At 36.1% G+C, this 17,225-nt stretch overlaps 1 protein-coding gene across 1 annotated transcript; it reads left to right on the top strand.

Annotated features, from left to right (window-relative positions):
• The first annotated feature begins 4,904 nt into the window (after nt 1–4,904).
• On the top strand, nt 4,905–16,999 carry LOC136840667 (uncharacterized protein CG1161). Its single transcript, XM_067107377.1, is given in 5 exon segments — nt 4,905–5,044; nt 7,501–7,610; nt 9,969–9,997; nt 10,000–10,082; nt 13,278–16,999. Coding segments are annotated over 5 exon segments (570 nt in total). The 5' UTR covers nt 4,905–4,984; the 3' UTR covers nt 13,566–16,999.
• Nucleotides 17,000–17,225: the final 226 nt, after the last annotated feature.

Genomic DNA, 17,225 nt, shown 5'->3' with positions numbered 1-17,225 from the left:
GGGGCCGCCGGGCTGACTATCGTAGGCCGTCGTGAGGCCGTCGGGCTGAGGACTATCGGGACTGAGGGACTCGTAGGCCGTCGGGCTGAGGGACTATCGTAGGGCCGCCGGGCTGAGGGACTATCGTAGGCGGGGCTGAGGGACTATCGTGGGCCGTCGGGCTGAGGCCGTCGGGGCTGAGGGACTATCGTAGGCCGTCGGGCTGAGGGACTATCGTAGGCCGTCGGGCTGAGGGACTATCGTAGGCCGTCGGGCTGAGGGACTATCGTAGGCCGTCGGGCTGAGGGACTATCGTAGGCCGTCGGGCTGAGGGACTATCGTCCGTCGGGCTGAGGGACTATCGTGAGGCCGTCGGGCTGAGGGACTATCGTAGGCCGTCGGGCTGAGGGACTATCGTAGAGTTTAGCTCTAACGTAGACCATGGGTTTAGTACTAACGTTGTAGGAATTAAGCTAACAACTATACTCCAGGAACCTGAAAAAGGATTCCGACATTGTTACATTGTATCCAAAAATATAAAAGTAAATTAAACTGAACTGAACAAAAATAACACATCCAACACGTACAATAAAACTACAGATTTAATGATTAAGCTTTCAACGGAAAAATTGAGGTACTTACCACAGTCTATATACAACTGCACAGACAGCAGTTCACACTTCACACAGAATGGCCACTGGCTACACCCGAAAGCTTCACACTTAAGAAAACACAAAATACGTTATAACACTTGACGAAATATGCTACTACACTCCGCGACGACTCGTTACTGAAACAACATATTCCCTACGACGTTCCTGACGAAAGAGTAACTCTTATCGCCAAGGATAATGGAAGTGCGAAAGTATCTTTCCGACGCAAAGAAGTTCTAACCATTTGTCGAACGAACGGTAGATGGCAGTAATCTTGACAGTCTGTGTTATAAGAAAATAATACTTAACGATACTTCTGTGTATTTGCTAAATATTTTCCGTTATATTATTTTAAGACATTAGGCTGAATTGCAAATCTATGAAAGTCTCAGCTGACAGTCTGCTGACGTACTTTTGTTGTTATTAATATTACTATTTTTATTGGTAGCAGCATTATTCGACAGAGCATCCATGAAAGACTTCCAAAATGAATGGAATGCAGTATATGTATATGTATGTATATATATATATATATATATATATATATATATATATATAAACTACTTTAAACTCCTTTAAATTTACAATGTAACAAAGTTCAAGTGGATTATTTTCATTCAGCCATAAATGTTTCAACATTTATGAATATTTAGGTCATTTGTCCTTCCTTTACTAGAATGCTGTTCTCCGGTGTGGACGTCTGCTTCTGCCGGAGATTTATCTCTTTTGGATAAAGTGGTTCGTGGTGGTAGGTTTCCGTTTCCTAATATTACCAGTTATGGCTTGGACCATCGAAGAATGGTCTTGTTTTTCAGTTTTTCGTAGAGATCAGTCACATTCACAATTGATGCCTAATCCCCTTTTCCTGCCCAGAGCGGCCACATTTGCTGAACAGCAGCACAAATGCGCAGCAAATGTGCCTCGCTGTAGAATTTCTCAGTTCCAGAGGACCTTTATTCCCCACACTGTTGGACTGCGGAACAGTCTCCCTGAGTATGTTGTGCAATTAAAACTTCAAAAGTTCAAGCGAAGATGCAGTGCATTACTACCCTAATACTATTCTCCTTCATGTTAATACATTTTTATCTATTTATTAATTTATTAACATATTGTTTATTTTTAAATAAGTGAGATCTCTTCTTTCTGTGTGTCCCTTTGCCTCTTCTTACTTCTTCGTAATGAACACCTTAATAGGCCTATTCTTTGGAAGCTTGAACTCCAAGTCAGTGGCCCGTGTGGGCTTGTTCCATATGAATAGTTTTCAGCCTCGGTCTCGTATCTAGAAACCAAGAAGTTCCCATTATCTCGGCATTTTCTGGGTCCCTGTTACTTTAAAGAGGTAAATATGAATATTTTGATAATTAACGAAAACTGTTGTTATCTTAAATGGGCTTCCTTACTTTAAGAGACCTGATATTTACACCGAACTAAGCAACATAGGTGTAGTGAGTTTTTTTTATAACAAACTACTGGTACACATAATATAGCTTTAGCACCTTCCTTACGAAAGTGGAAAATGATATCGTTGCCTTGTCTGAAATAGAATTAAAAGATCATAAAGTCTCTTAAGTGAAATAACCAGAAGAGCCAACGGCTATAATATTATATTCTCTCAAAGTACTTAGCCTGTTGAGCATTTTACATCGGCCTAGCTACGAGAAGCCAGTCTCATAGGCCCAGTGATGGCCTCACGTTTTTCTATAACTTTAATTCTATGGTCGCCCATACTGTGATAACTATAAGCTATTGACTCAGTTTTTATTTGACATTTCTAGTATTAGGGCATTTCATCCTTATCCTCTTCTGGAACAAGTAGAGTTAAGCACTCCCGACAGTGCTGAAATGTTGTTTTCAATCTTAAACGCATTATATTGTTTGAAAATTTTATTATTGATTCAAATCTACGAAACCTGTAGTTTTGGTTTCTTTCTTCCCACATAAATTCATGCCAGTAAGAGTTTAAAACCTCTCTTTTACATCCGATCGTCCATTTTATTCGTAATTTGTGTTTATTCCAGTAAATCTCAGCTGTTTGTGTATGAACACCAGTAATTCTGTCAACAAAATTTAAGTAGTTCTGTCAACAAAATTTAAGGAGTGGTTAACAGTACAGTGAGCAAATCTTAGGTCCCTACCGTCCCTTTGAAAAATATAAGAGCCTACCATAAAAATTATCATAGAAAACTAGAAATAACAGAAAACGGATGTATCTTTCGCCCAAACTTAATTTCTACTGGATTTGATAAATATCTTTATGCTGTTACACCATGCTATGTAAAATCAATGCCAATTAACTTGCTGGTTGACAATACTAAAGTTTTACATGTTTTCAGAATTGCTTAGGATATACGGTACTTCCAACTTACCGTCACATAACGCGAGGAGTTAAATGAGGCCTTCAATTCTCATGTCTGCCTGTGATTTTCTTTACTGACTTAAAGGGAATTTGTTCAAGCCTTATCATATCTATTTAGTTCACAATTTCCGTTAAATACTGAGGTAAAACTGAAAACTACTACCGCGCTCCTCTGGCTCGGTAGCTACCAGTTTACATGCAAAATGGGAATGAATGTAAAAAACATAAACAAGAGAGTAAATATCATAAACATAAGCAAAAGATTCATACATAAACAAAAACAAAGAAAAGGCAGTATATATCCCGGTAGGAGACTGGCGGTAAACACTTCAGTTTTACCCTTAAGGTGAATAAACTTAATAAAAATTAATAAAATATCATCAAAAGTAACTTTAAAATGTACTTTTCTGATAATAGTAGCAGGTGATAACAAATCGCCGAGACAGAGAAATTATGATAAATACATAAATGAAGTGATTCATGGATCAAATAATATATATATATATATATATATATATATATATATATATATATATATATATATATATATATAAATATTGTGGCATCAACTGATAAATTTTAGACTGAAACATAGTTTACGAGTGCATACCCAGATGAATAAAAATAAAGCATTGTCTTTTGACAAATGTTTCCTAAGAACACTTGGGCAAGTCTTGAGGAAAACATACGCACGCACGCACGCACACACACACACACAAATACTCGTACACTTCGGGCAAACTATGACGTACGCTTTTACGAAATTGGGCTAAGATATTAAATCTCTCTCTCTCTCTCTCTCTCTCTCTCTCTCTCTCTCTCTCTCTCTCTCTCTCTCTCTCTCTCTCCATAAATCCAGGGGCTTCTAGTTGTTCCTAATATTATTAAGTCACCTGGATGCATCAGGCGACACGGTTAGCAATAGCCTCATTTGCATACCAATAGTAAGAGCGTGCTTGTACAATCTTCCGCAGGATTGGTGTAACTAGAATTGGATTGGCGACCAAACAATACAACACAACTCCAATAAAATAACTCAGACAAAGATTGGAATCTGAAAATATTTACACCAGATCATAGGAATTATAAAATTATGGCCATAAAAAACGTTGGTCTATTCCTCGGGCAAAATACGTTATTTCCAGTTATTTATCATATACATTGCCTTGTGTCAACTTCTACATTCTTCAATGTTACAGCTAATTTAGTAATGTAGGCCTACTGCCATATATGACAGTACCTAAACAAATAGTTCTCGTTGGTGTAGATAATGCCAAAAACAAACTAAAAGTAGCAGGGATGTTATTGAATGTGAATACAAAAAAGAAAGGAATATATGCTTTCGAAGTAAAGCGATTACATCTTATTTTTCCGTCTCCTGTCAAAATAAACAACATTAGCAATGCTGCCAAAGTTACTATAGTAAAACTACTCTTAACATTTCCCATTATATGTCGAGAGTTGTAAAAAGTTTAATGGTATATAATTAAGAAAGTATTAAGAAAATTAAATATAAATATATAAAAAGAAAAGAATCCGTGTTCGAATTAAAAAAGATTTATAAATATTTTCGTCTCCTGTCAAAATAAACAACATTAGCAATGATATCAAGGTTACTACAGTACAACTATTCCTATTACATTTCTCATTTATGCGTCAATAGATATAAGAAAATGAATCCTATTTATCTAAGTATGGAGTAAACATTAAAATAAATCTATTTACATTGAGATATCGGTCATTTTGACGTTTTCATCCCGTTGATTACGGTGTGCCATTTAAATATTTATGGAAATATTCCTTACACATTTCTCATTGATGTGTCAACGGATATGGTAAAATTACTGGTATTTATTTAAGGAAGCATTAAGCCCCATAAATAAATCTTTTTACCGTGAAATACTGGAAATTTAGACATATTTAGCACGCTGATGACGGTGCGCCACTTTAAATATTTACCGTCAACATTTCGCTGCCAACCTGAATAACCTGAGATATGGCGAAGTTAGACGTCATAATTATAGTTTTCTTCTCTTTTTGCGCTGTAGCACACTCGGTAATTATACATTCACTGTAATTTTGCATCCTTCGGTCAGTTATTTACAGGTCTAATTAACTGTGAAATAGGTCATACATTGTCTCATAGGCCTATCCTTGGCTAAGCTAACCAAGGTCGACAAAGATGGACCTAGGCCTATCGAGACCTCGGCCAATATACATAATTATTTTGTTTTCTTAGGATATAGTTATCGATTAGCCATAGTTACTCTATTTTATTAAGTCTAATAAGCTTTAGAATAGGTTAATGCTTCTTTTTTCCATCTTATAGGCCTAGGCTTAGCTGAGTTAACCGAAGTCGACGATGGGCCGAACTTAGCCTAGGCCTATCCCACGACGTCGGCTAATAAATAAGAATATTCTATGTTTTATTTAGGGTAGTCTGTATTACTAGGCCATTTCAAGGCTACTTGTTCCTACCACATACTTGACACCACAAGAAGTAGGCAACATTACTGTAGGCCTACTGTCATTTGGACAGTAGGTTTAGGCCTAGCTTAGCTTGTCGACAGTAATCTGAAGTTAAAGTTACTCAGAATTTTTTTTTGTGGTTTGGGAAATTGAAAATTAATGTACCCTACCTAACCAAAGCTAGTCGGCCGTCATACTTAGCTGGGGGCTCTGCCCCCCACACCCCCCAGTGAAGGAAACTCCACTTTTTACCCAAAGTTCCCCCATAACACTGCCCATGAAAATGTAATCAGTTCTGAGGTTAATTAAAGGTTAATTGCAGTCGAGGGACAAAAAATAACAATTCTTGAAAAGCAACGAAAATACTATGGAAAAAGCCAATTTCTAAGTAATACCTGACACAGAGCTAGTACTTAGTTCTACCGTATTGGTTTTTATTAAGCAAATAAAGGAGACTTACGAGCACAGCATGAAGAGCCCAGTATTGAGTTATGGTATAAAATTATTATATTATTTTACACTGTTACTAGACAGAGTTTTATGCAGCGATCGTAAGTCTCCTTAAGACGATTAGCAGGAAAGTCGTGTTCAGATCTATTGCAAATTTACTGTTAGAGAAATATTTACCGTTTTTTTAATTTTTTACCTTTCATTCCAGTGGGGCTTCTGGGAATGCTGCTAGTATTAAAGTAAAACCTCATAGCAAAAGAGAAAAATATCAGAAACATTAAAATCATATGTTAAAATATAGGAAAATTATATTTTCTAGTCCAAAATATGATAATGGTCAAGAGTCAAAATAATGACCCTATTTCTAACATAATGGGAGATCACATTGGGCAGCTTTGACTTTAGGTTGTTGGGAAGGGGGGTTGGTTAGACCTAAATAAATAATCCAATGGAACCCAGGGTTCCACATCCTACCTGAAGGGGGCAAGACTCGACTGTGTTGCCCACCTGTGCTCCTAACCTAACCTGACCCAAGACACCTTAGACTATAGATAGAAGTAGCTTACAGGGATGCATTCTAACCTAACCTAGTGTAACCTACTCAATGATACCACATCCTGCCTGACCAGAATGCTATTCTGTCTACCCTACCTTATGTTCTTGAACCCCAAACCTAATCTGCTATAAGTGGCCATAAATCTGGAACAGTATTTGGTTACGTACCATGTTTGTCGTCATCTTCATCAGTATCCATAAAGGGAACGCACAGCCCCAGCCACCCTTAACTCTACATGACCTTGAGACATAGTTAATCTGCCAGATAAAAAAGGGGTTGTAATGAATTAGCCAGAAACTTGGCTAAATGTCACAGTTAAAACTGCTTACCTCTCAATTTATGTTAATCATTGTTTTGAATATCTTTACACCTCCAAATATGAAATTATGTAGAAAACAGTTTTTCAGCAGTCAACTTAGTACTTAACTGTAGTAAAGCAAAACTTGAAATCATTCTAAGAAGGTAACAAACTTCTTATTCATAAAAAGTTTAACAATATCACCTACCAATGCATGATTAGGCATAAAGTTGAAGGGCTTGGGTCTCTCCACGTCAGTCAAGTTATCCATCCTCATGACGAACTCTGAACAGTCTTGTTCTCTTCGGGAGCTTCATCCCTCCAAGTGGGGTGTGCTGTTGATCTTTGCAGCCTAATTTGACCATCTTACGATTCCTTGAGGGAAGTCTTGGATTTAGCGCACACACAAGACTATCTTTTTGCTAGCTTTGGACTCGACAAAGTGTATTGGGGAGTTACATGGCCTTTTCCATTGGAGAGATGGGTTTTTCTCTCTTTCCACCTTGTTCCTGAGTTCAAGGCAAAAATAACTTATAATATATTTTTATCAAAACAAATCCTGTGTCAGTTAAGAATGTTAACTTAAGTGCTATTGAACTATATTTTAACAATGATAATTTAGCAATATAATTATAGTTATAACTTTATTTTTTAACAATGATAATTTAGCAATATAGTAATAGTTATAACTTTATTTCTTTATCATTTGTCTATTGCTGTGATTATTTTCCTCCCATAGGCCCAGAGTGAAGACAAACGATGTATATGTGTCTGCCCTAATCCTTCAAATGTCAATGGTACCAAGAGCACATGTGTCAGCTACACAAAGCATGTAGCACCAAGCAAATGGTAAGTTGTACATTTTTTTTTTTAAGTGAAAGCTTGCCTTATTTTATTGGGTGTTTCTGATCTGTTATATGTTTTACTGTGTTTAGAATGTTAAAATCTGTATTATCCAATATATTCTTGTGCAAATTCAAATTGTGGTATGACAAAAGTTTTGTTGATGTTGAGGCAGTGGTAGTTTAGTTACTGCTATAGGCTTGAGATAATGACACTGCATTAGTATAGCCTGCTTATAATCCTCTTGATATATCACATTCTCTCTCAGGATTTAGATGTTTATCTAAATGGCCACCATAATTTCATCTTTTATGTCTTTCCTATGAATACATTATTTTGACTAATTTTAAATTTTACACTGGAAATCTTAGGTCAATAAAACCCATAAAATATAAAGAAAAAAAGCACCATTTAACACTAACATGAAATGAAGCCAGTTAACTTATTTTTCTATGTAAATATTTCCATACAGTACTGAAATGCCTAAGTATGGATAGTCTTTATGATAAGCAAAGTTATCAGTTGACAGTGGGCAGCATTACAGCACACAGTCACATCTCACATAGCAATGCCAATGAGACCTTCAACCCTGAGAGGTCAGCTCTACCTTTTTCCCTTGTAAGGGATGGAGATCTAACCCCAAGTTGCCTTAGCCTATGCCATCTGTAGAAGACTAGAATGTCACATCTACCCCTAGACTTGTCTTTATTCCATGGGGCTTGTCCCCAAAGTTTTTTTTTTTTTTTTCTTGAATTGTAGGTCCAAGCCTCAGGAGGATGAGAGGCATCATTGATGTCAGCCCATTGAACTTGTAGTGTAATTTATCACTATTCATAAAGAGGGCTTGATCATCTGTGAAACTGAAGGATGTGTATTGTCAGGTCTTCACTAATGGATCATCCAGGAAGTTTCTGTAGGCCTTATGGCAGGGGAATATCTTTCAGCTCTGAGCTTGGCCTCAAGTTTTAATCTGCCTTTTGGCTCCAGTTGATTTTTGGACTTACAGGTAGGGATTGCTGGTGATAAGATTCTCCAAAGTCTCTTCAGTCTGGTGATGTCTGCACCAAAGTCTCAGTCTGTGTAAGCACTAAGGTGTAGTCAAAGTCTCTTCAGTCTGTGTAAGCACTAAGGTGTAGTCAAAGTCTCTTCAGTCTGTTCAGATGTCTCAAAGTCTCTTCAGTCTGTGTAAGTCTCTTCAGTCTGTGTAGTCAAAGTCTCTTCAGCACTAAGGTGTAGTCAAAGTCTCTTCAGTCTGTGTCAACACTAAGGTGTAGTCATCTGCTAGGGCAAGTGTGATCTAAACTCATCAAAAAGGGGTTTGATTTAGGCACACCAGCCATAGTCCCACAATAGACAGAATGCAGAGGCTACAGTTATGTTTGAAGGAGTTCAACACGCTCCAGCTTCCCCTGGCAAGTTATGAAAAAAGGCAAATAGGACACCTAATATCTGGAAAAGCTGGTGCCCCACAAACACATGTGGACAAGATCTCCAGCTCCAGATTAAGAGGTTTGGGCCACTTTTACTCAAGCAGGTAGTTTTCCCATTCCAACCACTCAAGGATTTTGTGGTAGGCTTCAGATAATAGGAAAATACTGAAAACTTTCGTGTGGGAATTCCTCTTCTGCCACCAGTTCCAGAGCTGTAACTATTCACAGATACCTCAGGAAAGGGACGGAATGCCCAGTTTTGACTTGGCATCAGAAGTGAGGTCCTTAGAAAACAGGAGCCTGCACAGTTCAGCCATGGTGACTGTAACTTACAAAGACCAAGACTGTAAAAAAGGGAGTTTTTGCTTGTTCTTATGTACTGGACCTGTTAAGAAGAAATACTGTACTCTAATATCACAGTCTCCTTCTGGGTGAGACTTACTGTAATTAAAGTGATACTGCAGAAGACCTAACATCTGAAGGTTAAGTTAGGGGTGGTAATGTATGAATGGCTTCACTGTACAACATTGCTCATGGTGTGGTCATAACAGGGATGCCCGAGATGCAAACTCATTTTATTTTACTATGAATGACTTCCAACCCCACCAGCTGGATTTATTATGTACCATCCTTTCTCCAAGGCTCTGGAATGACATGTTACAAAAGCCAGGTACCCACTTGGGAGAAAGATGTTAACTCCTCTTTCCATGATAATTTCACTTTTCAGCCAAATTCTGAAGCTGTTAAAGTGATATACATAAGTAAAATGAGAGTTTCATTTGTAGAATATATATATTTTGTACTGTATACTATTCTGTTGCAGTATTGTAGTGGGAATGTTCCTCTTTAGTGTTGAAGCCCTTTTGATATACATCTTAATCCCTGCTTATTTTTTGTTCTTAAAGTGATGATAATCTTTTTATTGACATTTCAGTGACTGCGAGAATGTAGTGCTCCCAAAATTCCGAAAAACATCGAGCCTAATGGTCAAGAGTTTTGTGCCCAATGCGAGTGCAAGTATGAGAGTCGTAACAGCACCACTATCAAGGTAAAATGTTTGTACCTTTAAATTTATTAATGTCTCTTTGTATCATGAGTTATTTTGATGGTAATTATGTGTTCGCATCTTTTGAATGGCCAACCCACCGACCTTATCTGGCCCAAGGAAACAAGAAAAATAAGTGGAAGGGAAAAGGTTAAGTTTAGATTTGCAACCTGAACGGTAGAAGATCATAAGGCATTAGAAATAAAAGTAGAGTGGGTGGTTTCCATAGAGTAAATATGTGTGAAGAGTAGCCCTACAGGAGGTAAGGCAGAATCACTCATCAGGTGAATAGCTTTGATCCAGTCTTATTAGAGATGTACTGTACAAAGGATAAACCCTGGGAATAGCATTTTTACAAGGACATACAAGACCAACAAAAGGCATATTTAACAAGAGTGAAGAAAGAAATCATGAAACAGTCAATTTTTGGGAAGCAGATATAGAAGTTAGAAGTAACCTAACACCCAAAGTGTCGGCAGGAGTGAAGGGAAGTTTCCAGTAAATATTGACCAAAACAAGTCTTTCAACACCAAAAAAGGTGTCTGTTTGTCTAAAACTTGAAAGATATTTCAGATCTAAATTGACAGAGAAGGCAAGGAAATTGTTTGTATAGAATACTCAGTGAAACAGTGGGGTTTTTCATCTCCCATTTCATGTGGAATGGGTTATCCCACAAAGGATAAAATTGAACTTAAACTTCCAAAGAACGTAAATTCTCCACATATGCTCTCTACTTTTACTTGATCTGTATTTGATGGTAATCACATCCTAAAAACACTACAAGATGTTCAAACCCGTTTTACCTTTACATTATTTTCAGTAGATTGCATCACAGCTGTCAAGTCTTAACCAGTAATAATAGTTTGTGAGCACTCCATTACAACATACAGAAAGTTTCATATGAGTGAATGTATTTCAGAAGTTTTGTGGTGAAAGCAGCCTCTCATATATTTCTGGAATATGCTAAGGAATGCCCATAGTTATTATATAAAATATAAAATGCTGCCACAAATATCTTGTGAAATTTTGTATTCCAAAAGCTAGTTTCATAAGTCCTCCTTAATACTATCACAGTATCTTAGTTCACTACTATACAAGAATGTACTTTTAGGTGAATGTCCTTTTAGGTGATTACAGCCAACAGTATGCCTTGCATAACACACTGTAGACAGTACAGCATCTGAGCACCAGCTGCATCACTTTCAAACTTTGTTTACATTCATTCCCTTTGGTTTTAAATTACTTTGGTCTGTTGAGAAAGGCTTATAGTCAAGAAATGTGATTTATTGATCTAATTAAATAATATATAATAATACATAAAAGTCCAGTAGTTTTGAGATCTGCAGGGCTGATTTGGTGCTGGACTGGCAGAAAGGACAGACTAACAAGTGGCTCTTAAACATACTTGTTAAAACTAGAATCAGCCTTAATTACCACAGACTACAGTTATCATTGGTTTTCTAATAACCACAATATAGTGAAGTCTTGTAATATGAGTAGCTTTATAGATGAAACTAGTAATGGATGAATACCTCTTGAGGTTATGAATATAAATTTTAAGCCAGATCCTATGAGGCCATTCAGCGGTGAGAAAGGAAAATTGCATGTAGAAAGGTCTTAAAAGTTATAACAGGAGGAAAACAACAGTTGCACTATGAAACAATTGTTATCAGAGTGTGGAAAGTAAAATGGAAGAAAGCGTATATGAACAGAGGTACAGTAAAACGAATGAAAGGGGTTGCAGCTAGGGGTCAAGTGACGCTGCAAAGAACCTTAAAAATTCCTACAGTGCACCTTGTGAGGTACACTGTCAGCACTACTACCTTATGGGGCTCTCAAGGTTATACAATATAAATGTCATATCAGTTATCTTTTCATGATTTATGATGCAGCAGAGGTCTTTGATGGTAAATGAAGGCCAGAATCTCATTGATGGTAAAAATAAAGGCCAGAATCTCATTGATGGTGAATAAATAAAGGCCAGAATCTCGTTGATGGTAAATAAATAAAGGTCAGACTCTCATTGATGGTAAATAAAAGGCCAGAATCTCATTGATGGTAAATAAATAAAGGCCAGAAATGTTTTTCTCGAGATTTGACTTAATGTTTTCTGCCAAAAATGATATTCACTTCTGCGTGATGTTCTATCAAGTTTTGTGTCTAAAATAACATTTTACTCCCTATGCAGTTTTTAATGCAACATTCATAATGGTACTTAAATCAATCAAAGAATCATTTTTATTTTATATCCTTTTGATGTATTTTAGTCAATAAAACGATTGTGAAATTGGGGATTTTAATATATTGGAAAACCTGAAGAACTGTTATTGGGGATTTTAATATTTGGAAAAGCTGAAGAAGTGTTATTGGCAATTTTAACATATTGGAAAAGCTGAAGAACTGTTGGCTGATTTATGTGATAAGTAATACAAAAAACAAAATCAAAATTATTGTTATCTATATTTGACATGTCCCTTCAGCCCCTAGCTGCACCCACTCTTTATACTTAACCTCTGTTCCAACTTCCTTTCCATCTTGTAGTCCAACCTCTCCAACTCTCATTAATCACTGTATAAGTGCTGAATGGCTGACAGTGCTTCATGTTGGCTTTATAACCAAAATTTTCAGAAATCAAAACAATTATCAAAATTTAAAAGGTCATTTAATAGATAAAATCTTAGCTTCACCAATATAAACAAAGCCTTTGTGCAAGCCCTGCAAGAGCTAAATATATTAGCTCAGTGGTCTGGACAAACTAATAATAATAATATGGAGCCATTCAAATATGCACGAACCTACAGTGACAAAGATCTTACTTCTTTTATACCAGTGAGTGGCTGTGGATTTCACAATGTGCACAACATGCTGTATTGAAGTAATGGATTTCTATTGAAAAAGTTCATTTTTGTTGTTAAAAATGACATTTAATGAACCACACAGTTTACACAATGTAAAGTCCCGACTTGCCTGTTTCAGTTTTGGACTGATGCAGAAACATAATTCAGTCGTGAGCTCACCTCTGGAAGTACATTATTGCATGTATATATCATATTGGACTAGTTGTCAAAATTTGAAATAATTTATATAAGGTGCTCTACTTTTTTCTGTTAACCCAAGCCCTTGACTGTACTGTTTTGTGTATGTAATGAGTCACAGGGATTTAAACGTAAGTCATCATATAATTGCATTGTTTTTCAGGTTGTCGTCATTTTGGTACTCTGGATAATCTCCCTGTTGGTGGTTTACATGTTGTTCCTCCTCTGTCTTGATCCACTGCTGAACAAGAGGCGTTCACAGCCATCTTACCAAGAGCACACCAATGAAGAAGAGGAAGCTGGAGCCATAGAAGGGGCCCCCGGAATGGCGCAGCCTTTACGCGTAAGACCTAACGTCCTCGGCAGAGTCGGCCACCAGCAAGACAAGTGGAAACGGCAGGTGCAAGAGCAGCGTCGCAACATTTACGACAGGCACACCATGCTCAACTAGTGTAGAGGAATTGATGGTAACGTACCATAGGTCTTTGTGTTCAGTGAAATGCAGATACAGGCAGTGGTTATTCTATGCTAGCTTGTGTTGCCTTCTGTTATGGAGGAAATTATTGCAGACTATCCATTGCTTGGGATATTGTAAAAGCACGGAGTCTGTGGTTTGTTAATATGAAAGTATACTCCCTGTGTTGAAATGTACTGGATTAGTTTCACAATAATTTCACAAAATATGATTTTGCCTTATGAGGAACATTATTTATTAATAAATGCTTTGCTGTATATGTGAATGGATGTTGATTATGAATATCATAACTGTATAATATATACATATATATATATATCATATGTGTGTATAGATGCATGTGCTCAAGAGTACACTGCATTCGTACTACTTATTAATGGTCTTCATGATGTGAAGGATTTTTATTGCAGACTTATAACACTACTTTTGCGTGAGTGATTAGGTCTTTCATTATAATAACAGATTGGCATCTTGTTGGCGATATGAAAGTTCGGGGATAGAAGTATAGTTTCAGATTTTTTTTTGTACAGAAAATCATAGATTTTCTCCCATGTGCTCTTGAAAAGACGTAAGGTAGTTATGTTTGTGTGGTAATCATCTAGTTAATCATATGTTTTTGTGCATAGAGCATCTTAGATTTAGAATGTTTCTATCACAATACTCTGATTATAATTTTTTTTTTTTGTCAAGTTTTAGATCAAGGACATTTGGAAAATATGATTTTTTTTTTACTGCTTATTTTCCAAGAGAGAAACCTTCAGGTCACTTGTGTGTGAGTTTAGAATCTCGACCTAGTGGTCTGGCTAAACTACTCGTGATAATAATGGTAATTAAAACTTTTCGGTGTCATTTGACAATGAGCATACAAAAATTTTATACAAAAAACTAAATTGCTTTGTATTGCACATTATTACATATAAGTTTTATAAGAGAAAAGGCCCAAATTATCATCTTGCAAATTTCCCAGAAAGTAAGTATTGTGCTGAATCTAAGATGCTTTGCAATTTTTATCAAGTCATTTTTATAGTTGAAACATTTTTTTGTACACTTGTAAACAGGGCAGAAATAGTATCCTATAGTGTAGTGTTGCTTAAAGCACCCAACTGTATTTTTATTTTATTATGTACTCTTCTGATTATAATATCATAATTCCAAAGAATTTTCGGAGTTATGATGTAAAAGATTCATCTAAATATTTTTTAAATACTGCATTGTACAGTTGTGGTACAGATTTTTTAACTACTGTATAAGCAGAAAATTTTGTATTGACAGAGTCAGCCATCGTACATCCTAAATAGCCTACACCTAAGAGCCATTAGCGAGATGCATCAATGTGCATTGTGGTTGATTTAATACACCTTTGAAATTATAGGTTTCATGAGTGGGTGCCATTTATGAAATAGTTCTTATTCATACAGCGCTGCTAACTCAACTCTCATTCCATATGCAAGAGACTTAAGAACTTAAATCATTTTTCATTTTCTCACCAGTATGGTTCAAAATCTCACACACAGAAAAATGTTGAAGTACTGTATTATTTTCAGATTGGCATTGGTGTATAGACACAGCAGAATTGACTTCCCCATATGTGAATGAAGTACAAAGTACTGAAGTCTGAATTTTTATGTTAAGGCATTTCTGTTTGTGTTCAGAAAACTTTTAATGTATGCAAGAAAATTTCACCCGGTTTGACAGCTCCACACTTCCCTCTGCATTTACAAATCTGTTTCTTAATGACTAGACATTTTAATCGAAATAAACATATCACTTTTTGGATAACCTGCGTTATTTTTTCCCTAGAGGTAAGTTGTTTTGCCAACGAATATTGGAAAGTTACTTGTCAGTCCATTGAAATTTTTAATTTTACAGCATCCACTGTCCAAGTCTACCAGAACATTGCCATGATGTGTGCAAGGCTATCCAAGATAAACCATCTGATGAGAAAGAGAGAGAAACGCATACACATTCAGAAGACAGATTCTTAGAACAGGAAAACGAGCAGTAACGATTTCAGTTTCTCATTTTGTATGAGTGATAAGTTGGCAGCCCTGTTATATAACTATTCATTAATATTGGAAAACAAACCTTTCATACCAGCCCCGTGAGAGTCGAAGATTTTTTACCTTGGTGGTAAGGTTAAACTGTTTAATGTTTGTATAAAATGTACCTGTATTTGGCAAAGCCTTTATGAAGTATTTATCAGGTACATAGCTTTAGACTGAGTGCATAGCTGCTCTTAGTTAGGTTATTTAGTGTTTGTTAAGGTGAAAGTAACGTCCCCAACGGTGGACAAATAGTTGTGCCATTTTAATTGATAAATTGTGGAATTTTACTGCAATCATATTATGAACTAAAGTTATTACCTACTGGGAATAATTACTCCAAGTAGAATTTTATTATTCGCGATATAAAAAGATTGTAGTCATGGTATCAGGGCAAGGTAACAATTGGTAATAATTATTGTTGAACATCTCATTAATTATGTTTTATAAAGTTTTTTATGCCTAGTCAGGAGGGAGAAACTTTAAGGATGAGTATCAGGATGAATAAAGAATACAGTAATGATCTAATTCAAGATTGGAGTGTTTTTAAATATGGTGATCATTTTAAAGGTTTTGTACTGTAAATGAAAGTTTACCCATTATTCATTATTGACAACTACTGTATTATACTCGGTTTCATTGTTGGTGGTCAACAGAAAAAAACCAGCAAGTACAACTGCATGTGTCATGAAAACAGTCTTGAATAAATTGAAAATATTGTAAATTGAAAGACACAGTGTGCTAACTGACTTAAAAAATACCCTGCCTGAAAAGTGATTGTAATTGCAGAGGATGGCCCATTATCATCAGTCCTTTGAGTCTCCATTTCATTTTGTGTTTGTCTCTGAAAACAAATCCAAGCACATGACTTCTATGTACAGTAATGTATCTATATCTGTGATGGACTGTTCTTCTGTTTGTTTATGTTTATTTAATTAACAAGTGTTTTTATTACTTAAAGAAAGCATGAATCATTCCATTTGGCAGTAAAACTGTTTAGAATGTCCTAATGATTTACTATCCACAGATAGGCAGTGTTGTTTTGCATTACTGTAATTGAAAGTAACTTATCATTTTGTAACATGAAAATGCAAGGCAGATGATTGAAATTTGCATAGGTTTTGTTGTTTAAAAGTGCTTGTAACACTTTCATTAATCATACTGTATATCAGAAGTTGTCTAGCTAATAATCAGTACATAAAGCAAGTACTATATTTTACTAGCATTTTCATTGTACATTGTTCAAATATTTTACCATGCTCTGTCTTGCACAATGTATGTAAGAAACCAGGTACCATTGTCGAAACTTCTTTTTATATAAGTAGGCACAGCTGTGGAATTTCATTAATAAAGATATATGTAATCTTAGCCGTATGGAATTTCTTAATCCTAGCATGTTGCTGTGTTCCCATGGGCCAAGGTGCTGTTGATCAGAATTTTATGAAATTTACACCAGGAATTTGGTGATTTGAGGTGGAAGGATGATGAAAATTGGGATAGTGGTTCAAGGTGTAGTCTGCATATTCAGAGTTTTTCATCAAATTTTGTGTTTAATTTTTCTCCCAGACTCCTAGCTTTTTGGAACAAAATGGAA

The sequence above is a fragment of the Macrobrachium rosenbergii genome, chromosome 8 (genome assembly GCF_040412425.1).
Source record: "Macrobrachium rosenbergii isolate ZJJX-2024 chromosome 8, ASM4041242v1, whole genome shotgun sequence".
NCBI lineage: Eukaryota > Metazoa > Arthropoda > Malacostraca > Decapoda > Palaemonidae > Macrobrachium > Macrobrachium rosenbergii.
Note: the sequence above shows the minus strand (reverse complement) of the source record. Positions and strands in the feature narration are given on the sequence as shown.